This window comes from Watersipora subatra, chromosome 2 (assembly GCF_963576615.1).
Source record: "Watersipora subatra chromosome 2, tzWatSuba1.1, whole genome shotgun sequence".
NCBI lineage: Eukaryota > Metazoa > Bryozoa > Gymnolaemata > Cheilostomatida > Watersiporidae > Watersipora > Watersipora subatra.
This window is the reverse complement of record NC_088709.1, coordinates 42,100,838-42,124,910: the sequence shown is the minus strand read 5'-3', so window position 1 is coordinate 42,124,910 and position 24,073 is coordinate 42,100,838. Positions and strand designations below refer to the sequence as shown.

General features: G+C 36.2%; 1 protein-coding gene across 2 annotated transcripts in view; it reads left to right on the top strand.

Moving 5' to 3' along the window:
* LOC137387322 (major facilitator superfamily domain-containing protein 3-like) overlaps positions 1–24,073 on the top strand; it is a 113,206-nt gene that overhangs the window by 88,377 nt on the left and 756 nt on the right. For both annotated transcript variants that reach the window (XM_068073701.1, XM_068073700.1), the window contains 4 exons: positions 17,603–17,876; positions 18,521–18,754; positions 20,515–20,656; positions 22,498–22,616. In XM_068073701.1, the coding sequence (XP_067929802.1) occupies positions 17,603–17,876; positions 18,521–18,754; positions 20,515–20,656; positions 22,498–22,616 (769 nt within the window). The remainder of the gene's footprint in view (positions 1–17,602; positions 17,877–18,520; positions 18,755–20,514; positions 20,657–22,497; positions 22,617–24,073) is intronic.

Sequence of the window (24,073 nt, the reverse complement as noted above, 5' to 3'; positions counted from 1 at the left end):
TTGTTAAACAACAAACTTTTGTCTAGTGCAGCTAAATGAACATTAGCTATTTACATACACTAGGTTTTGACTACGCTGTGAATATTTGTGTCGTCTGCAAGATGGAACCCGCGAGTCAATGCTTGCGGAATGCTTGCTCGCAAGATACACTTGCGAATGGTGCGCAAGAAATATTGTTCAAGCTATTCCATTTCAAACATTTCCACTCTTTAGTCCTTGCTATTTGGAGATGTGCTGCTAAATGAGGCAGGATTCCGCCGCTATGACCTGTGGCGTAGAAACCTTATCTTTTTAACAAAGTGCCGGTGTAAATCCTTACTTACCCACCATCATTAATACCTCAACCACTCAGTTGTCCTGTGTCATTCATTATTCAGATAGCAAACTTTGATGACTAGGTTGCGTGTGATTAGACTCCCTTTACTCGTATAGGAAGCTAAAAGAACCTCTCCTTATCGTTGTCATTATCGCCCTTTAACTTTCTTGCCCTAACCAACTGTACAGTTTGACCCCTTTTAATCTCGCTTTCATTTTTTTTATTTTTGCATTATATAATTCCCTATCTACAGTGTTCCGGTATCTTCTGATTTTATCAATGTGAGTCATGTTTGAGACGTCAGTGATTGACCATTCCTTTCCATATCACGTATCTCCATAACTACGGCCTTTTCAATAGGCTATTAGATGCTTACAGCATTTCTCATAAAACATTATAGAGATGTTCATTCTATAACACCAATATTGCAATAGTATGGCAACAATTTTTTCTATGTCCAAAATCTAAATCTTGCAAAAGGTCTATTAAGACAGAAAGTGCTCTTTAGGTGGGATAATTCGATGGTTGTAGACCTACTAACAAAAGACTGTCGAGAGGAACTGTGAATATTTAACTATAGATTCAATAGGTGAAGACATTAGTTTGTTGTGCACGAAACTAGCTCTATGCTGTTTGCTTGTCAGAAATAATGTACATTCTACCAAGCCTCGTAAAATCTTTAAAATGAGGAGACAACTCAGGTCCAAGTAAGCTTTCGTGGCTGCCAGCTAACAGATCCCAAGGAGGTTCGTTGTTTTTATTTTCGTTAGTATGCTGCCAGCCCCGAGTGTGCTGAGAAGTCATCATGTGTAATAACTATGTCCATAATTATTCCATAGTATGGGAAGGTGGCTGAGCGGTGCAATGGTTACTACAGGTTAACATTCTGACATCTGAGTTCAATTCCCATGTGTTACGTTTCTTTTTGCTAGGGTTTTAATTGTGGCTACGGACGGACAGCCATGGCTGTAGTCTAAGTTGGGGATTTTTTCAATTTTACTTCAAATCAGTTACCCGCCTTGATAAGTTTATATGGGTCAGAACTGAGTACGGGCAAGGGCCGCAGTGAATAACTGTTGCGATGAGTTTGATGAGTATATCAATAGTATGGTTTGTACTCGATGTGTCCAAATTTATCTTAGTGCAAAGATACTCAGTTTCTTTCTCCAACTTAATTTACATACCAATTGTAAAAGTTTCCTTACAAAGCTACAGGTACAGTTCTGCAAGGAATGCTCATACAAGCGCGCAACAAATAGCAGATTCCTTCGGGTTCAGAAAAATCTTTACATCGCTTAGGCCATTTATAAATTATAAAGTTAATTTTTGTTAGTTGATTTGCCTTAGAACGGTTTACTATTTCCTTGGGTTAGCAGAAATCTGGTCCGTATCAAGAGGTAAAAATCTCGCAGTTCATATTTGCTTGTCCTAATTTGCCGATTTTGTGGTATTATATGGGCTCTCTCATTCATCAGCTACGAGCTTTTAATAAATATACTATTTTTAACATTTATAGATGACATCGTTTTGAGAATACCTCAAATGTTTAAGTACAGTCTAACCTTTATTTGCTATGGCAGTTTGTCTCGAGATCCACTCGGTATGTCAAAATGAGCAAAATGACAAAACAACAGGTTAGAACAAATATTCCCAAAAGAATACACTTTAGTTTAACCTAAAAACTTTTGAAAACTTAAGTTCTGTAATGTTCTATCACTTCTGTTCAGAGGTAGACATAGGTTGACAGAGATAATTGGTTTGATTTAGTTTAACACTAGACTAGGTAGAGTTGAAACTAAATTAGTTTCTATATTTTGTTACTTTAGATTTTAGTCAGGTTTTTTACTTTCACTTTTAAAACTGTTTTGAGAAACTTTGAATATTGGATCTTTGCAATGTCTTCAAATGTCGAATCAGGTATGCGCTCAAATTTTATCACGAATCTTAGGAAATTTTGTATGTTGAGGCGATCGCAAGAGGTTTGACTGTAATTAATATCTATTTTCGGGTTCATTAAATGGGCTGATTTTTCAGCACTCAGTTCCTTTTCTAAGCAATGCTTCAACTGTATCTCGACTAATAATTGAATATAAAGTTTTGCTATACTGGCAAAAATACCATCATCTGTCAACATCGACATAAAATTGCCAAACAAAAGAACAGTGACATTTCTCCTAAGTTGGTTGTTTCTGATTTGATTGGATTTATCATCTGAATATTTAATATATAATTGTGCTGTTAATACCAAGTTGATTGTTATGCTCGAAATGCCATGTTACACGAAAATCTACAGATGTACCAATAAGCCTGCCGTGTGTCAAAAAGAATTCTTTTACATAATCGTAACCGGCTACAGCATTCATTTAAAAAAGGAAAATGGTGTACCTTGTGCTTCGATAGCCACACTTGATTTTATCTCTTCTCATCATGACTCAGAACTCTGATCATGAAATGAAGTTCTATTTATTTCATGGCAATAGCAAACACTCTAATGTTCACTATTCCATGAATAGCTCTATGGTATTCAGATTTGCTTACAATGCAAGAATGACACAGGAATGTAAGACATTTCTAATTAGTGTCTTACATAGAGGTGTGCCAACTCCCTGCGCCTCATCATCTCTGTTAAAGTGGTAAGTGATACATGTAATTGTGACATCCATCAGGTGTTGTTGCTATAGACACAGTTCAATATATCACATTTAGCTAGCAAATATGTTATTAAATGTTATCTGATCTGTCACATGTCTCTATTAGTTGTGAATTTAATCTACTTGTTTTGCTCCGAGTGAAGTTGATCAAACTAAATGGTTTGTGAATGACTTGGAATGCTACCTAGATTCATGGATTTATCTCCCCTTGACCACAGCTATACGCATCATCGTCCAAGAAACTTGAAGTTGATGCTAATAACATGCAGGATAACAAATCTGGCTCATTTTTCATCTTTAAAATGTTCTTACATTTAAGACTTCAAGATAGCCTGGGCTCTAGAAGGTTCAGCTATATGATATGGGTAGTCTGTGACAGTTGAGGCAAGAGACTCATACGCAATCAGTTGGTGGGCAAGAGAGGTCAAAGGTCAACATGCCAGAGTTTTCAGTTTGGTTTGTGTAAGTTGGAGCAGGTATGACTCGGAGCTGGATGTTACAAATCCAGTTCTGTGAGTATACGAAAAATTATTAGTTAGCTGGGATAATTCATGCTGTATTACCCATACATAATCCATGCTGTACTACAGAAAGATAAGCCATGCTGTATTACCCATAGATAATCCATTCTGTACTACCTAAAGATAATCCATGATGTACTACCTATGGATAATCTACGCTATACTACCCATAGATAATCCATACTGTACTACAGATAGATAATCCATGCTGTATTACCCATACATAATCCATGCTGTGCTGCCGGCAGAAAAATAATCCATGCCTTGCTGCCTGCAGAAAAATAATCCATGCTGTATTACACCTAGATTATCCGATCGGTACGGCCTAAAGATAATCCATGCTGTATTACACATATACATTCCATGCGGTACTACCCATGAATAATCCATGTTGTACTACCCATGGATAATCCTTGCTAATCCATAATCCCTATAGAATGAAATGTTTAAGGTGAACAAGTTGTTTTTTTTAGCCAGAAAATGTAAAAATAAACTATGTGGTAATTACTGAAGCACACAAAAACCTTAAAATGTCCAGAAGTTACACACAGTTGGAGAAACTCATCTAATTGCCATTCAGTTCATTTTCATAGACTTGTACATGTAAAGGACTAAGGCTTCTTCGTTACAATAACGCATGCCCTGTGTTGAATTTATGTATAGTCAAAGCTCTACACGCATATTCTTTGGTCCCAGATCTGCTCCGTATGTTAAAAAGGTCGAAATTGTATGTTGGAATTTCTTTGAGTGTAAAGTGTTGGAGAATTTGAGTGTACATTGACTGTACATTGACCATACATGGACCGTATGTCGACTGTACATCGATTTTACATCAAATATACTTCGACTGTACAGCGATTGTACATCAAATATACTTCGACTGTACATTGACCTTACATCAACCGTACGTTGATTGTATGTCAATTGTGCATTGACTGTACATTGACTGTACTTTGACTGTACATTGACTGTACATTGACCGTATGTCGACTGTACATCGATTTTACATCAAATATACTTCGACTGTACAGCGATTGTACATCAAATATACTTCGACTGTACATTGACCGTATGTCGACTGTACTTTGACTGTACATTGACTGTACTTTTTTACATAATGTGAGTGATGTGATTAATTTGCAAGGCATACAAATGTGTGCTTGCAGTTTACTGCATATATCTATGTACAATTCCTAGCTGTCTGTCTCATTCATATGGAAGCTTTATCCTTTAGTAGAACAGGGCTTTCAAATAACATTGGTGATGATCCATTCAAACTTGTATGAAGATTTTAAGATGTACAATGAGTCAAATTTCCAACTTTTTACTCTGATATCTTGGCACGGTGTTTATATTTTTATAATAAAAATGTGACACTTCAACCAAAATAACTTAGTTTTGAATAAAAAAACATAAGCGTGTGAGGGATTTGGAAGTTGTAGAAGTGTAAGAAAAAAGTGCGTAAATGTGAAAGGGAAAAAGTGATTGCTAAAAATTCAATATAATCAAGTATAAAAATTAGACTTAAAAGACCCAAAAACAAGATTGAAAAATCTACGATTAGATGGAGATATATTTTATGATAATTGTACTAGTATTGTTGTGGTTGAAATCTTGGATTAATCGGACCCTTGAAACACTACTAACGACAAATCCCTTTGATTTACATAGCTATACCCAATAATAGTTTTAAAATATTTCAAACTCCATTCTATAGTTCAACTTCTACTATAGACTAATGGTCAAGGTCAAATCGATCACGCCTAATGCTGTGCTTGTCTATAAACGTTAGCTTCTGATTGGTGTGGAATCTCTGAGCCTTAAGCTTGTCATGTCAAGCATGAAAATTAGCATTTCCTGATTTCATATCCCCTAGCAATTGTAGAAGAATTACAGTAGGTTGGGTGATGGTATGTGATGGTAGGTGACAGGCAAGTATTCTTTGCAGTTTGTGGCGTACATGAATGGCACATGATGGGAGGTTTGACTGTAATCAATATGTGATTTTTGGGTTCATGAATTGAGCTGATTTTTCAGCACCCAATTGCTTGCCTAAGCTATGCATCAACCATATCATGACTATTAGTTGAATATAACATTCTGCTGTGCTGGCTACAATATCATCCGTCAACATCGACATAAAATTGTTGAATAAAAGAACACTGACATTTCTCCCAAGTTGGTTGTTTACGATGCACCATGTTTTATCTTATTGGATTTGGCCCTGTTACAGAGGTCTTCACAGTCTCCCTAAGTATATGTATGTCTCTTGATACATTATTGATAACTCTAGCCTGAGATCTTTATAAATAGTTAATGTCCTCATGCTATGAAAGGTTTTTATTTTTATTGCATCCGTTTGCTGGTCATCTTCCAATCAATAGAGTTATTACTGTGTTCACCATCATACTTTATTGAAATTGGCGAGTAGAGCATAACTCCATGTTTATTAATATGTTGAAAACGTACGAAGAGTGCGTACAGACACTCTAAATACTAAAATTGGCAAGTTTTTACTAACTGCTGGTAAAGTTACATGTTTCGTGCAAATAATTTATTTTTCATATAATCTACACATGTTATATTTGCTGTTAAACATATTAAATGCATTTAATGTGATAAAAGTGTCCACTTTGTATTAATTATTTATAAAGAGCCCAGACCACATTTGTCAGTAATGTATTAGATGATATTTAGCCTACTCATGGTCAGGCCAAGCTATTACAAGGTAATACATGTACATGGGTTGAGTCGACCGCGACCAACTCGTCTACCACTGTACATACTGGAACTGGACATACGGTGAACTGGACACCTTGCAAAACCGAAAGCATAATCTGTGAAAGCCCTGCACTATATGAGTGATGCGCCATGGCAGAATCGAGATGGTGAGGATGCCCAATACAAACCTATCTATTGGGCATCCGCAGCGACAAGATCGAAATGCTAGCGTGTTTAAACCTGTTGTTGGCTGATGAATACCCTTTCCTTCCTGTCGAGAGATTCTCTTGTCTAGCGAAAGCCAGAAATCACCTAAATGCAGCTCTATGGAATACAACGATAGACAGTCTTAGTCACCCCGACCGACTTCAAGAGAGAGATATACAGGTATATAGAACACCAGAAACCTTTAAAAATGCTTTCTTAGTTTGTTCAGTAGGAAAAGTGCTAATATTGTTGTGTACACCCGGCTTGCTCTCCCACTCACCCTTCCAAGCAGTCTAAATGACTACGGATAAGTGTGGCATTGGCTGGCGTAATACGTCCAATCAGAAAGAGGCGCATATCATGAAATGTTACAAGTGATAAATTAATCATCATTTCGGTGATGATCACTTCCGAAAGACTCAGTAGGTGTGCATGGCTGATGGCAGTGACGCATGGTGCCACCTCGGCGTGGATGTTGGCCTATAATCATTCCTACCCATCTGTCACTGTATTGTTATCGGTGCCGGAGTCGTGTGCCGGTGACAATTTTTTTTAATGTTTCGATAGTGTGTTTCTGGCAGTTATTGATATTGATGCCTTGTTGATGGGGATTATCATGTCCGTACACCTTTGTGCCTGCAAGAAGTTGCTTTCATAAAGCGCTCCGGTTTGAAATCTTTAAGGAAATAGATGCCCTAGCAGCTTATATATATGTTAAGCCTGTCCGTATGTATCAGTTGACCCTGTATGTTACAGCAGTTTAGGTTCACATTTGCATCCTGAAACATTTCTTTCCTGTTTCCTATCAAAGGAATTAGTACAGTAATGCAATCTGTACTCAAATCTTGCCTAACCATACAATTCATACGAACACAGTTCACCAGGGCAAGTCTGTGCCATCTATTCACTAATCTTTGCTATAACAAGTGCCAGTGCAACCTAAGTTTGTCTGTCTGTCCTAAGCTATAGCTAGAGATTAGGAAAAAAAATGCATCATACTGGATTCGAACCTGTGACATTTGGCTTTCTAATCTGACACCCTTGCAATTGGCCTTCTAATCATCCACCTTCCAGCACATCAGAATAGCTGTGCCCGTACTAATTCTCTGCGCTTTATCGGCACACCTGACAATCTCTCACCTGACAATCTCTCACCTGACAATCTCTCACCTGACAATCTCTCACTGCACACTGGATTGCTAGGGTACTAATTGGGAAAGTTAGGAAAAAGCGACCAATTTATTTCTAGCCACTCATGTGAAAGACATAGAGCTACTATGATTATAGATATTAGGAGTTGTCTGTTTATGGTTCTTGTCTTTTCTTTTGGCTGCTGAAACTTTGTTCGTTTCGTCCTGGTTATGAATGATAATGGCACTGGGTCACCAATAACACTGCCTTCTAAACTAAAGAGCACCAGCGCTCGCTATTTTTTCTCTCACATGGAGTGACCCAACAGTATTGCGTACAGTTAAGGCTGGTTTACACTCGCTTGCAGTCTGTCAGAGTCGTCCTCTCCGCAGTTATTTGTCGCCTCAGTGCGCTGAAAACCGATGACATCACTGAGGCAATGCAAATAATGTATGTTAGGAAGCATTGCAATTGTCAAACCTTCCCGATATTTCGCCGTGCATCCATGACAGTGTATGCAATGTGTATCACCTTCACTATGGTAATTGGCCGTCCTGGATTGCCCAATCTATGTTTTACATCATGATTGTTGCCGCAGGATTATAATTTCATCGTCTCAGCGATCGCATTGTATGATGAAAGAGGTATACCTCGGACTATTCGCTCATGTAAACGCGTACAAATTTGTGATTGTGTGAAAGTTGTTATCACAAATGATCAGAGTTGTATTGTGGGATTAATGGTGACATACGGCGATATGTGAACCAGCCTTGAAAAGCAGGCCAGAGGCTGAGTCTAAAAAGGTGTTTCTCTCTGATGTCACTCTTATTGATTGTCTCCTAGTACTCCATGTACATTGTAACAGTCGTATCTGCCTGGTCTGCCCTGGTGACTTTTGAACCTTAAAATAATATAAAAATGAATTTCTCACTAAACGCCAGTCAGAATACATTCCGCACAGTCGGTTTGATGGAGAAGACAATTTTCAAGTCAAAAGTCTTTCCTGTCACCACTGGCAGCCTTTTCTGGGAGTGACCCAAATCTCATGTTCGCATGTCAGAGGTTCTATAGGCCACTGGTTAACTTTCACTTACATTTTTGATTGTTTGGAAACCTTCGACGAACAAATCACAATATCACATATAGTAGCTCGAAACTACTCAATGGCAACATTATCTATAAATTGTATATAAACATATCTCAATGTTTGTCTTTTTGTTAAACCCTGTGTCCAGTTATAGCAACTAAAATCTAGCGGTGAAAAATACACACGGCACTGGATTTGATCTCAGAACCACCAGATCTAGTCGTGGCAAACTTAACCATTAGGCTACACGGAATACAATGGATTGGATGGGCAAATAGTCATTATATTGGTTAAGAAACTCATGTTTAAAGTGCTTGCTTGGGGGTAATAACTGGCACTGTTGACGTTACATATAACGATTGTTAAGCTGGCCTAAAACGAGGGTATTGTTTTAGTAAAAATCTAGCTTTCCAAGTAACTTACTCAAATTTATTAGGTAAGTATTCTATTACCTAGATAACACCGGGCATTCAGTTAGTTGAAAATAAAATTCCAAGTGTCAATTTTCGGCACGGCATTGGAGTAAACAAGATGAGCGGAACCAATGTAATGTTGCACAGCAGATGATGAAATGGAATGCAACAAATTTGCATGCAGTTGCTCATCTTGATTCACAGGCATAGATCGATATTCATTTCAATCAATGCTGGAGAAAACAAGCTGTTTATCCAGCTAATGTTGCTCTCTGGCTCAGGCTGATGAGCTCGAATATGAACCATTAAAGATGGTCTTACACAAAATATCAGAATGTATTGATAATTTTCTATCATTTGCGGTTGTTTTTTTTAATGTTTCAGGTGACCTGATTGCCAGAATGTTTCAAGATTAAAATTGACAAAAAGCTCAGAAAAAAATACATACGAAATAATTGCTGTTGTTTTTATAGTTGATATCAGCAATTGCGTTCACATAACTACGTTACGCGTCGCTATTCTGTCATCTTTTTGCAACTATAGACTTCATAATCACACTTTCACCTGATCTGAACATTTTAACTGCAATCAAGTTTCATCGATTTTAATCCTCCTTAGTGCATGAGCATGAAACTAAGGCTATTTTAATCCTCCTTAGTGCATGAGCATGAAACTAAGGCTATTCTCTCAAATTATCATGTTTTCCCCGGTCAAACAGCGTGTTGCACTTCACGAAGACGGAAGTAGGGCCTCCAGAAGAACCCTTTGACTGAGCAAACACGAATGTTGACATAGCTATTGATAAAAATTGAACTGCATGTTAACATGACTATGAATCAGCTCAGTGCTTCTGAAAGGCCTATTAGCTAAAATAGAGATTTTATTAAATACACAACGTGTGAATTGACTAGCATTCTTACTCATTCTTTTGCTTGAACAGTTTTGTCATTCATGGTAGTCAATTTGTTCCTCCAGATCACCTCTAACATCAGAAACAGTCACAAATGATAAAAAATACTAATACTTTCTGTTAGAATCAACTAAAATTCTGTGTAAGTTTATCTTGAACTGCATATAAGTTCGGGACAAATACAAGTCGGCCATATTTTAAGCGATGGGCGCACATTCTGTTATCATCCTTCACAAATTGCTTGGTAATACTTGAAGATTTTATTTGTCGAAAAAAGCTTTTTAATTATGCTTATTTTATAAAATTGTAAATATCAAGAGAATGAAGTCAGTAATATTGAAATATTTCAGCCAAGTGATATCACATTAACATAGTGAGTATTTGATCTGTGCCAGCCAGCATGTTATCAATGACGCTGAATGAACAGCTAATGGATGCATCGTGTTCTACAAATAAATAATAGCAAACGATATATCTGAGATTTCTCTTGAAGGTCAGTTTAGTTACGAAGAGAAGTTTTGATGAGAGTATCTCTGACTAAGACAGCACTAGTGAGGGTTTCTCTTATGCTAATTGTATTGTTTATCTAGGGCTGGGGTCAAGAATGCTATTCTATGTTTCGCTGCTTATAGATTACAGGAAGTCGCTCCTTGCTTAACTGGATAACAGATAAGTTGCTACGTCTGAGATTCTTACATCGTATTTGTAGCATATTAATATTTATACAGTTTGAATGTATCTTATTTACTACTATTAAAGACAATTTATAATTAAAAACCATTTAACATTTATCATAAGAAATGCAACACTCAAAATTGTTTTCTACCAGTAAAAACCACGAAAGTATTTATTTTATTACTGCAGTTGTCCCAAAGTTTGAATCCAGTTCACAGATAAACTTCTCAGATCTTATGCCTTCTTAACTTCCTTATTTGGAGTTATTATCTCGCTTTGCACAGCTTGGAAGTATTTTTAGCAAATGTATATCAAGTCTAATCTGTGTTTAGAATAAAGGCCATATATCAGCAACTTTCTGAAATGATAAATACAGTCAAACATGGATAACTCAAACTTCACGGGACCGAGTGAAAGTGCTCGAATTATCAGAGCGTTCAAGTTATCAGAGCATTGTCACAAGTCCATGTATTTACTTATTTATTAGTAGATACATGTACATATACAAACTATAATATAAATCAAAAGCACAAATGGCTTGTTTCAAATTAACTACTTCTAATGTAAAGTTTAAAACGTTTTTATCAAAAAGTATAGAGATTTTTCTATCACTTGAGATTGGTTTGTTGTTTGAGGTGATGTTATTGCCAGGACGCTTTTTAGATTGACATTGGCAAAACTTGATCGTTGTTGAAATGCTCAAAAGAAAAGACATCAGTACATATACAAACTATAATATAAATCAAAAGCACAAATGGCTTGTTTCAAATGAAATGCTTCTAATGTAAAGTTTAAAACGTTTTTATCAAAAAGTATAGATTTTTTTATCACTTGAGATGGGTTTGTTGTTTGAGGTGATGTTATTGCCAGGACGTTTTTTTAGATTGACATTGGCAAAACTTGATCGTTGTTGAAATGCTCAAAAGAAAAGACATCTTTTTCTTTTGAGCGTTTTACCCACGATCAATTTTGCCGATTTTTTTTAAAGTTTACGCAAAGATTACCTCACTTTACCTTGCTTCCGAAGGACGATCGCTAATATAATATCGCTAATATAAGCGGATGTTTGGTATAAATCAAATTTCACCAAACCTTTAGAAAAGTCGTTGACAAAAATATTTTGCTGATGGTGGTAATAACTACGCTTATGAATTACGAAAAGTTGAGGTTTACCTCTATGCCTTGGAATAAAGTGATTTTCTAAAGCGATAACAACCGTTTCGGTAGCCGTTGGGCAAAAAACAGTTCGAGTTAACAGTGTTGAGTTCGAGTTATCTGTAGCAATTTATCATTACGTGGGAACGAACCAAAGAAACCGTTCGAATTAACCATGTGTTCGAGCTATCCGTGGACGAGTTATCCATGTTTCACTGTATTTAGTGGGCGAGTTATCCATGCTTGACTGTATTTAGTGGGCGAGTTATCCATGCTTGACTGTATTTAGCGGGCGAGTTATCCATGCTTGACTGTATTTAGTGAGCGAGTTATCCATGTTTCAGGTTGAAACATGGATAACTCGCTCACTAAATACAGTCAAGCATGGATAATCTCGCTGGATAAACTCGCTGGATAATCCATGAAAAGTTGAGGTTTACCTCTATGCCTTGGAATAAAGTGATTTTCTAAAGCGATAACAACCGTTTCGGTAGCCGTTGGGCAAAAAACAGTTCGAGTTAACAGTGTTGAGTTCGAGTTATCTGTAGCAATTTATCATTATGTGGGAACGAACCAAAGAAACCGTTCGAATTAACCATGTGTTCGAGCTATCCGTGGACGAGTTATCCATGTTTCACTGTATTTAGTGGGCGAGTTATCCATGCTTGACTGTATTTAGTGGGCGAGTTATCCATGCTTGACTGTATTTAGCGGGCGAGTTATCCATGTTTCACTGTATTTAGCGGGCGAGTTATCCATGCTTGACTGTATTTAGTGGACGAGTTATCCATGTTTCACTGTATTTAGTGGACGAGTTATCCATGTTTCACTGTATTTAGTGGACGAGTTATCCATGTTTCACTGTATTTAGTGGACGAGTTATCCATGTTTCACTGTATTTAGTGGACGAGTTATCCATGTTTCACTGTATTTAGTGGACGAGTTATCCATGTTTGACTGTATTTAGTGGACGAGTTATCCATGTTTGACTGTATTTAGCGGACGAGTTATCCATGTTTGACTGTATTTAGTGGACGAGTTATCCATGTTTCAATGCATTTAGTGAGCGAGTTATCCATGCTTCACTGTATTTAGTGGACGAGTTATCCATGTTTCACTGTATTTAGTGGACGAGTTATCCATGTTTCACTGTATTTAGTGGACGAGTTATCCATGTTTCACTGTATTTAGTGGACGAGTTATCCATGTTTCACTGTGTATAGTGGACGAGTTATCCATGTTTCACTGTATTTAGTGGACGAGTTATCCATGTTTGACTGTATTTAGTGAACGAGTTATCCACGTTTCACTGTATATAGTGGACGAGTTATCCATGTTTGACTGTATTTAGTGGACGAGTTATCCATGTTTGACTGTATTTAGTGGACGAGTTATCCATGTTTGACTGTATTTAGTAGACGAGTTATCCATGTTTGACTGTATTTAGTGGACGAGTTATCCATGTTTCACTGTATATAGTGGGTTGATATTCTGCCAACCAAACTTTTTGTTTTGAGCCACCTAGTTTGGCAGTTAGAGAAATCAATAATATTTTTACAGTTGAGAGATCGAACATGATCTCTCACAAATATTGAGTTCGCAGATGAACCTTTTCAGCAAACTAATGCATATAGTAAATGGGAAAGATTTTTATTGTTGTAATAAATGAAAAAAAATGGATTTACTGCTATTGGAACTGCACAGTGATTGGCTCTCTTGAGTGATTTTATTGCTCTAACTATACAGTGGTATATTTTAGGATGTTTATGGTTTGTGTTGTTTTAACAGTTACAGGGCAATCTTTACAAGGTTTTTAAAAGTTGATTTTTTTACGAAAAACATGTTTGAATCATTCACTAAACAGTAAACGCGTATTTAGGCTATGCCTTGGCTGAATACAGTGTGTTTTGGTACATGAAGCTTATCTGTACGCTGTATTTGGTTACAGAGGCTTACCTATGGAAAGAAAGATTCAAAAGCTAATCAGTCATCACTTAGAATTCCGACTCTTTACAGGTAATTCATACCGCAAAAAGAGCAAGAATTATATTAAAACATAAGAAAAACAAACAGCTGACTGTAATGCGTAAAAAACAATATGGTGGTATATTATGGTACTTGCAGTTAATGATATCGGTAATATCATTCACTGCAAGAAACTGCAACTAACTTAAAAAAGAAATATACAGATATTTCTTTAAAGTTAGTTTACCACCATGTTCCATATGCTCTTCTCACCTCAATCCCAGCTTCTTACAACCTATAAAAATTTTGTCTAATAATAAAAAGATTCTTTTAATAAAATTACTCATGAGAAAACCCTATAACTCTTAACATATTAGATTAAGATCAGGCAAATTGTAATTCTCAGTCTACGGCATTTTTATTGTAATTTTGTTTCGTGTTATTCAAAGACATTCTAATTTCGGTTTACAATTTACACGCTTATAGCGGTCTTTAGCTATAAACAAATTGTGTTTGTTCAGCAAAGATTGGCAAACCCTAATTGGTTTTTCTACTTTTATTAATTCACTTTTCAAAAATAAAAATGAAAAATTTTAATTTCCTGTGAATATCTTATCTTACCAAGCAATTACACATCAGCATGTTTGACTAGAAACTCTCCTAAATTATTCATAGTCGCCTGTTTTACCAGTTATATTGGGTTCAATTGTATTGTCTACTGCTATAATCTACGGAGGAAGTGGGTAGAGATCTACAGAAATAAGACTTGTTTTCTGTACCATAATGCTTGCCTAATGTTAGCCTTTTTTATGACTTCAGATAATAGAGGAATCACGCATACGATAGTCTTGTGGCAGTGCCAGACAATACAAAATAAATGTCACTCAAGCATATCCATTGTTAAGAAATGATTTATAGGGTTTTAAAGAAACGATTGTTTGAAATGATGCGTCTCCGAGTATATCTGATGCAGTCATGAGATGAAAACTCCTTGTCATATTCTCTTTAGCTACCATGTTAAATCTTGACTGTATTTGCTGGATTTTACTGTTTTTTGATCTTTTTATAGATTACATTTTAAAGTTAGTTTGTTGTATAGTAAATTATTTATGAAAAGATTTCGTCTTTCCATAAATAATATTTAGTGAACGGATGTTGGTAATTACAGCATAGTTTCTCGCCACATGGGTGTGATGCAAGCACAATACATTCTTCAGTGAAACATAATCACTTTAGTAATAGTGCAACAGTTTCGTGTGAAATCTGTGCAAGAAAAACCTGTAATACGCCACCAATTAAGCATATGCAGATAATAATATGAGGTGGAAGATGCACTCGAGTGTGAAATCTTGGAAATTCAATGGGAATTTTTATAGGAAAGTTTTGCTGCAATCTTCACGTCAAATTTCTTAGTTTTAGTTATAATTTAGTTTTTCCTACTGCGCTTTTTAAACCTAGACAAGGTTATTTTAAAGTTTTCCAGTCATCTTCCTATCAGCAATCTGCTTATCTGTTTAGATGTCACCAAAAATACTCAGCTATGGTAACCATGATATGTTGGAGCACATGTTTTTGTAAGAATACTTCGTATTTTATTTAATTCCTTTTCTAGCACTAAACTTGACTATAAATACTTCAGGTAATTATATATTATTAATATTATACTATAAAGCTTTCTATAGGCTTTTTACATAACGCTATTATATTAAAGATTAAACTATAAAAAACGAATAACTCGAATGAAATATAAAAAATTGAATAAAATAAATCATCATTAATAAAAAGAGGTTTTTGCTGTCATCTTGCTTTTACATTAAAAACAAGTGAGTAGGGCTGTAGCTCTCGTGTTACATGACATGAGTAGTGCATCTGTAAAGATGGTGATACAGGTGCTGAGCTAGTTTTTTTTACCTGAAGTACAGTCGCCAACCACTCCACTTTAAGTTGTTTCGCGCTTTACATTTGCCATTACATGAACTTAAACAGAAGTCGAGATTGGATAGTATTTCCCTTCCATGTCTTTCCAAACACCTGGATGTGATGACATCTTAAAGCATTCATGGTCCTCTGGCGAGGACTTCATTGTGAATTTTAAGCTGGTTCAAAGAATTGTATGCAATCATTTCCACTTACCTCACATCAACTGGTTATTACTGTTACCGTTCATTCTCAGCTCAAATTTACATTTCTGGTTGCGCTTATTTGTTGTTCTTTGAATGCCATCATCAACTATGGAAAGGTAGGCAAACATTACTAGAATAGGCAGAATAGTACCTGGTTATGTGAATATTTAATTTGGCCTCATAATTTTATAGGCTCACCAGATATAGATTGCAGATGACTGTTTTTTCTAACTTTGTAAAGATGGCAGTATTTATGAAACCAGCTTGTCCTTCCTCTCATCGCTGCATCTGGCTGCGCGATAGAGTGACTATTAATTATTGGCTCTTTTCATGATAGTGCATCAATGTGTACATCTGTTCACTTATTTGTCATCTATAATACTCATCCTTGTCACCACTATTGTCTCACTTTATGACATTAGTTTTATTACCGCTCCTAAAATATCACTTTGTGCATTTTTTACTTATTGTTGAGCAAGCATGTTATTAATAGCTCTTAGTGATTACAATTTTACACTTTGTTATGGAAATACACTGACAATGGCAAGATATTAAAGTAAAAAAAAATAATTTATTACGTTTTTTACTGTTGATCACCAGCAATCTTATTTGATCATCTCTGCTCTATAGGACTTCAACAATAGCTAAGCCATGGATGACTGGCTTTGAAATTGCATCGTGCAGCGGTCAACCGATAAGCTCATCAAATCATAGAGCAGCTATCAATAACACAGCTGTGATTGACAAATGATTGATGCATTAGGAACAGGGAACAATATAACTCTGGTCAGACATGGCACCTGCAAAGAGTGATTAAAAGTGGGCAACTACTAACTAGTGACATCATTTTGTATGGATTTTTCTTCCGGGCACTTTAACAACGGTCAAGTTTAGTCGATTTTAATCGTGAAACATCCTGGCAGTCGGATCCCCTCAAACATCAAAAACAATTGCAAATGATAGAAAAATACCGATACTTTCGGATCAAATCTACTAAAATTTTTACGAAGTTCATCTTCAATAAGATATAACAACCATTTCTCATGGCCATAAATACTCCATATTGTTATATTGTAGTTGCTATGGTCACCATATGTTGATAAATACTCCATATTGTTATGTTGTAGTTGCTATGGGCACCATATGTTGATGAATACTCCATATTGTTATGTTGTAGTTGCTATGGAGACCATATGTTGATAAATACTCCATATTGTTATATTGTAGTTGCTATGGGCACCATATGTTGCTAAATACTCCATATTGTTATATTGTAGTTGCTATGGGCACCATATGTTGATGAATACTCCATATTGTTATGTTGTAGTTGCTATGGAGACCATATGTTGATAAATACTCCATATTGTTATATTGTAGTTGCTATGGGCACCATATGTTGCTAAATACTCCATATTGTTATATTGTAGTTGCTGTGGGCACCATATGTTGATGAATACTCCATATTGTTATGTTGTAGTTGCTATGGAGACCATATGTTGATAAATACTCCATATTGTTATATTGTAGTTGCTATGGGCACCATATGTTGCTAAATACTCCATATTGTTATATTGTAGTTGCTGTGGGCACCATATGTTGATAAATACTCCATATTGTTATGTTGTAGTTGCTATGGGCACCATATGTTGCTAAATACTACATATTGTTATATTGTAGTTGCTGTGGGCACCATATGTTGATGAATACTCCATATTGTTATATTGTAGTTGCTATGGTCACCATATGTTGATAAATACGGTAGCAGAAAGCAATGGCTGATGGGTACCTTGGTCCTGCAAGCTACAGTTTGCCTTCTCACAGCATTTCTACCTTTCAGCGACATCTCAACGCTGGCCTTCATGCTTTTTCTGTTAAATGTGTGCACCTCTGTCTCAGATATCTCTGTAGACGCATTAGCCGTAGAAATTCTCTCCTCTGAAGATGTTGGACTGGGCAATGTCGCTCAGGTGGTCGGCTACAAACTAGGTGGAGTTACAGCTGGTAAGAGACTAGACTGTTTTTTCATCCTTAACAAAGCAGCACATATAAAATTATATAAAAAAATTGAGTTATATTTTGTGAGTCGCCTACAGAGGGTACTTTAGTTATAGCTAACATAGGCCTACTTGTTGCCACAAAATATCGGAGAATATTTTCCTAGAAAGGCTGCCATAGCGACAATGTCATCAATAGCTACAATTGATTTGCTGCATAGTTGCCATTGGTTGCTTTGTATGTTGTTTGGCACACACAATAGGTGACAATCATTGGCAAGTGTCCCGCAACACTACTGAGCAGGCTTTTGACATAATGCAAAAATATTTGATAGATACAGTGTATGGCGAAAGCTTTACAAGTGTTCATGTCTTGTTATCTTAAGCCTGGTACAGTCTTTTTTGACAGCCATTTGAAGATGTCTATGGCAGTATGGCATTGTATAGTCATGTGCTTGCTGCTGCAATAAAAACTGGGGTAGACAACTCCATTGTGTAATATTTAGCTCTTAGATATTTCCTGCACAGTAGTCCATCATTATTGGTTACTTATTTATAGCTATAACAAATATTCGCAACTGCCTTGTGTGTGTTGTACCATAGTCTGTCTTATGAGGTTACACGTTTTAATGGTATGACAAATTCTTGCAGGTGCCCTCTACATGCTGCTCCATCATAGTTTTGGTCATGGATTTACATACCTGCTACTTGCTGTCGTCTATATGGCAACACTTTTTGTTGTGATTCCTCTCAGCTTGGGGACACATAAATCTACTTCAAGCAAAGAGAAGACGACTCTTTCACCACCTTCTCATACCATCAGAGAAGCTCTTCTAGTGCCAGGAACTATTTGGATGGTTATTTATACCACATTTTATAAATGCGGTAAGAAGCAGGTTCTGTGTTCAGTCATGAACCATGTGGTCTTAGACTCCTGCAGTATCTAGAAGATGCTGTGTTCGATAAAAATAGCTCTATCATAGACTGTGGTCCAGCACTGGTACCTTTCCATCAAACCTTATACTACTAATTTCAGTAAACTTTGAACATGTTACCTTGACACATTTTTTTCCAACTCATGAAGTGAAGCTCTATACTCCAAGTTATTTCATTCCAAATTCTGTTTCGTGTATTCAAACTGTTTTACATGTGAGCGGAATTCACATGAGAATATTTACTATAATAAGCACTGTGCTCTTATTATAGTTGTCATACTATCTTATTATCAAGTTCATATGCTTGTTCGAAGCCTCGGATGAATGTTGAGAAAAAGCATTGCACCATACAGGATATGAACTCACTGCCTTGAACGTGTTAGACTGTCAGTCAGTGTCTGTCACAGCACCTGAGGCTCTTTGATACATACTGTGGATAATTAGATTTATCGATAGGATAAATGCCTTTTATAACAGAAGTGTACCCAAATAATAACATATACAGTCATACCTCGACATACGAGTGCCCCACAATATGAGCAGCATTTTGAGATTTGGGTAATCTTTGAGATACGAGCATACGAGTCGGTTATCGATGGCCACTATATGGCCAAGTCCGTGAGATACCTTAGCTACCCGTAGCTACCCGTAGCTTTTGAGATCAGCACCGTTTAGTCTTCCTCCTCAAACAAGTTTTTAAAGGGTTGGCTAAAGGTTATAGTGAACTCAAGGCAAAAGAGCCAAATCGGAAACAGATAATAAAAATTACAATGACAACTTAAATAAGTTTAGTAAAAGATTAAAACTTAGAGATTAAGATTAAAACTAAGATTGAAACTAAGATTGAAAATGTGTTTAATAAGTTAAATTCAAAGTTTCTGTTACGTAGCGTCACAAAAGTTTAGTGTAACGAATGAATTGCTGCCAAGTCTCTCTCAGACTGCCATTAGCCACTATGTTTGTCTCGAAGGTAATAACTCACGGATGTGTACATAGCAATGTTACATTTATTGCAGATTCAACAACTAAGTAGATATTTGCTACTTTGTTAGCCCAAGTACTGAAGTACAACAATTAAAAACACATTTTCCACCGTAATAGCCTGTTTTATGTGGTTACTTTCATAGTGTGGTAACGGATTAATTTGTATTCAGTTATTGTATGTAGTAAGTAATGCCTTGAGACACAAGTTGAGATATGAGCTCAATGTCAGTATGTATTGAGTTGGTATGTCGTGGTATGACTGTATAATGGTTGGTTTTACTTGTCTAATATAGTCCATGTAGGTAATTCCATATTTTAGTTGTATTTATTACAAGAGTATGTTGAATTCTTGACCAGATTCTTCCTGCTATATATATACTGCTATATATTAAAAGACTTCAATATTTTATATTGAAAATTACTTAAAATGAATTATCGAAGGTCTTATATAGGAACTGTAAATGGATGCCGGATTGCTCGGCCAACTTGTCTACAACTGCACCCTCCGCCACACTAACTAACTAACACTACTTGTAGCACACTTACCTGTGCATTAGTTACAGTAGATACCTTGGGGTATCTACTGTAACTGTACATCTCCTTTAGTTAGCTTCATAGATATATAAACCTTTATATATCTATGGTTAGCATCAACTACTTGTAAATTCAGCGGCTTTTCAATTAGTATGATACCCTTAATTATGGTGCTTTGTTATTGCTTGATAGGAGAGAATGGAAGTATACACATGGTGCCGATGTTTTTATTGGACAATGACATTCCAGAAGGGAAAGTTGCATTATGTTCAGGAGTTATTGGCTCATGCATGACAATACTCGGCTCTCTGTTCGGTGGTTCCGTCCTAAAAAGGTTTGTTAGTTATATATGAAGTGAAGTTATTCAATGCAAATGCAATGGAACCTCTACTATGAAAGACTGCATACGAAATTTTCATATTACAAAACGTCTTTTTGTAGAAATTTTGCTAGATACGAAAGGCCTTTTGTACTTGGGCCCGTTGGTTAGTTTCATTACTTGGCCCGGTTGCTTTCTGAGGGTATAATGTAGAATGTGTTCCATCTAGTGTTTTTTGCTAGCAAAAGTCAATAAACAAAACTTTAGTTTTCATTTGTTGTGTAATTTGGAGTTATCATGTATCGCATACGGAGTAGGACAACTTTTGTTTGTGGTGATAGAAGTTTTGGTTATGAGTTTTTTAATTCATGTTGATGTGAATAAATCTTTTTACTTGTATTTTTAAAAACATGTATTTTGAGCAAAACAATACCAAAACGACAATACAACACCCCGTCTTCTGACCGCCATCATCCAATTTTCCACCGTCTTATTTTAGCCTCGACTAAACGGCCAATGCCAAAGGTACACAAATAAACCGTTCATTGTTTTTATTTGTTATTTCTGTTTTTCAATGTATACTTTTTCTAGTAAGTATTCTATTTCTATACATAATTCTACATGTATTTGTTACAGGTTTTAACCATTGCATGTATTATTTAGTATTTATACAAATGTTATTTCCATGTTTTGTAGCGGCTTGGAACAGATTAATATATGCATGATTAATAAGATGCATTTATATGGTAAAATTGATTTCTACTTAAAGGTTGGCTTGCAACAAAATTCACATTACAGTTATTTGGTATCAAAAGATTCATCATGTCTTACTATGTTGTGTTGCAGGTGCAAAATGTGTGGAAATGTGATTACAAACTCTTAAAAGCTCAAAAACGAAAAGCCGTTGTAGATTGGAATCTCTTTATTTATCTGATGTATTCATTACAGTTTGGTTATCGTCTTGTCACGTGATGTTCTCACATGAATTAAAAGGCCAATAAAAAGCTCAATATAAAACTTATCGTAGCACCAGTTTATGACAAACACTTTGGGTTTTACCGAAGACCCCGTATCAAATATAGATGCTCGCTACTTTACAGTTTTGTTTCGGCGTTATCTAATCATCAAGTCGTAATCTGATCATGTGACCAAATACTTCGAAAATAATTTTTGCAGCACTTTTCGATTATCACAGGTAACCAACCGGCTCGTCATGATTATCAGACAATGCTATGTACTCCTTCGAGCTAAGGTTAAAAAGTTTAACGAATTTTTATGGTAAGTTATAAGATATTACTGCTAAAAGTGACAGCATTACAATGACGATAAAACAGACGCGTAAGAACAATAGACATGGTTTTATTGAATGCGTGAAGTATATTTGTGAAAATATTTCGACGAATGACCATCCTGTAACAACTATGTCCCATTTGAGCCGTTTTGGAAAGCGAATCCAAACTACGGCGGTCTCGTGTGGCTGCAATTAACTGTTAGTTTTTTAGCTTTTAAGAGCTTGTAATCACATTTCCACATATTTTGCACCTACAACACAGCAGAGTAAGACATGGTGAATCTTTTCATATCAAATAACTGTAATGTGAATTTTGTTGCAAGTCAACCTTTAAGAGATTTTCTATAAATGAAACAGCTGCTAGAACGAATTACATTCCCAAGTAGAGGTTCCATTATATATTTCTACATTAAGTAGCCTTTTATCTTAATCCTCTGTCATTAGATCTTTAAAAATATGGCAAGACTTAGTTTCTTGTAAACTGAATGTAATTGTTATACCTCGCTGTTTTGCCAGCAAGAATTTACTAATGAGCTCTGATCACCATGTTCTATACATTGTACAGGTATTCAGCCTATGAGGCTAGCTGCTGGCTCAACCCTACTAGACTTTTTATCATGACAGTCATACTCATATCAGTATCCATATGGCCTTGGGTACCTAGTCTACACGCCACTATATCCAGTGAGTTATTTTATGCTATAGAGTTACTTTAATCCTAGGTACCTAGTCTACATGCTACTATATCTCTCCCTTATTTATTACCTCTCTCCCTTATCTATTACCTCTCTCCCTTATCTATTACCTCTCTCCCTTATCTATTACCTCTCTCCCTTATCTATAACCTCTTTCCCTTATCTATTACCTCTCTCCCTTATCTATTACCTCTTTCCCTTATCTATTACCTCTCTCCCTTATCTATTACCTCTCTCCCTTATCTATTACCTCTCTCCCTTATCTATTACCTCTCTCCCTTATCTATTACCTCTCTCCCATATCTATTACCTCTCTCCCTTATCTATTACCTCTCTCCCTTATCTATTACCTCTCTCCCTTATCTATAACCTCTTTCCCTTATCTATTACCTCTCTCCCTTATCTATTACCTCTCTCCCTTATCTATTACCTCTCTCCCATATCTATTACCTCTCTCCCTTATCTATTACCTCTCTCCCTTATCTATAACCACTTTCCCTTATCTATAACCACTTTCCCTTATCTATTACCTCTCTCCCTTATTTATTACCTCTCTCCCTTATCTATTACCTCTCTCCCTTATCCCATTTTAAGATTAAAAGTAATTTGAGTTCTGAAATCATTACTGAAGGTAGGAAATGGTGGAACAGTCAAAGGGTCAAGGCAGAGAATAACTCACTAGCAGTATGTCATTCATTACATTAATGCTAGTAGATGTTGCTATTAGTTGTACAGTTAATACTGGTGCGCACTGTCTCACCCGTATATCGGAGTTGTCCTCTCGGCGAACTTTTATTGACTGTGTACCATAAAGCTATGACACAGCTGAGGCAAATGTCACAAAAAATTAAATTACAGCTGTGAAACTTTCCTGATAGTTTGCCAAGCATCCATGACAGTCTGTGCAATGTGCACCACTTTGGTGATAGTGATCGGCTGTGTAGATTACTTTATCTACACTTACCTTCATTATGGCTGCTGCAGGACTGGTATTTCATTGTTTCAGCGACAGCGTTGTCTAATTTGAACATCTAGCAGTTGACTATTCACTCATGTAAATGCGAATGGGTTGGTGATAACGTGAACATTGTTATCAAAAAAATCACTGATGTATTATAGGATTAGCACTAACATGCTTCAATAAAGCGTGTGAACCAGCCTTTAGCTATATAGCCTGGTAATCTTCAAGAGTTAATTCTCTCTCTCAACCTCATCAGAAATACAATGTTTGAATTGTCCTTAATTCCTTAGAGGTGAACCTTTTAGCTCTTGAGTTTAAACTGTTTCATGATATTGTGCAGTAATGTCCATTCAAGGTCATATCAGGCAAAGCTTAGAGAGGTGGCCCCGCACAAACCAAACTAAATCGTTGGACATACATGTAGCAACTTTGGTTGAGCGAAGCATCTCAAGGCTAAAAGCCTACATTCAAATGGCCTGCTAGGC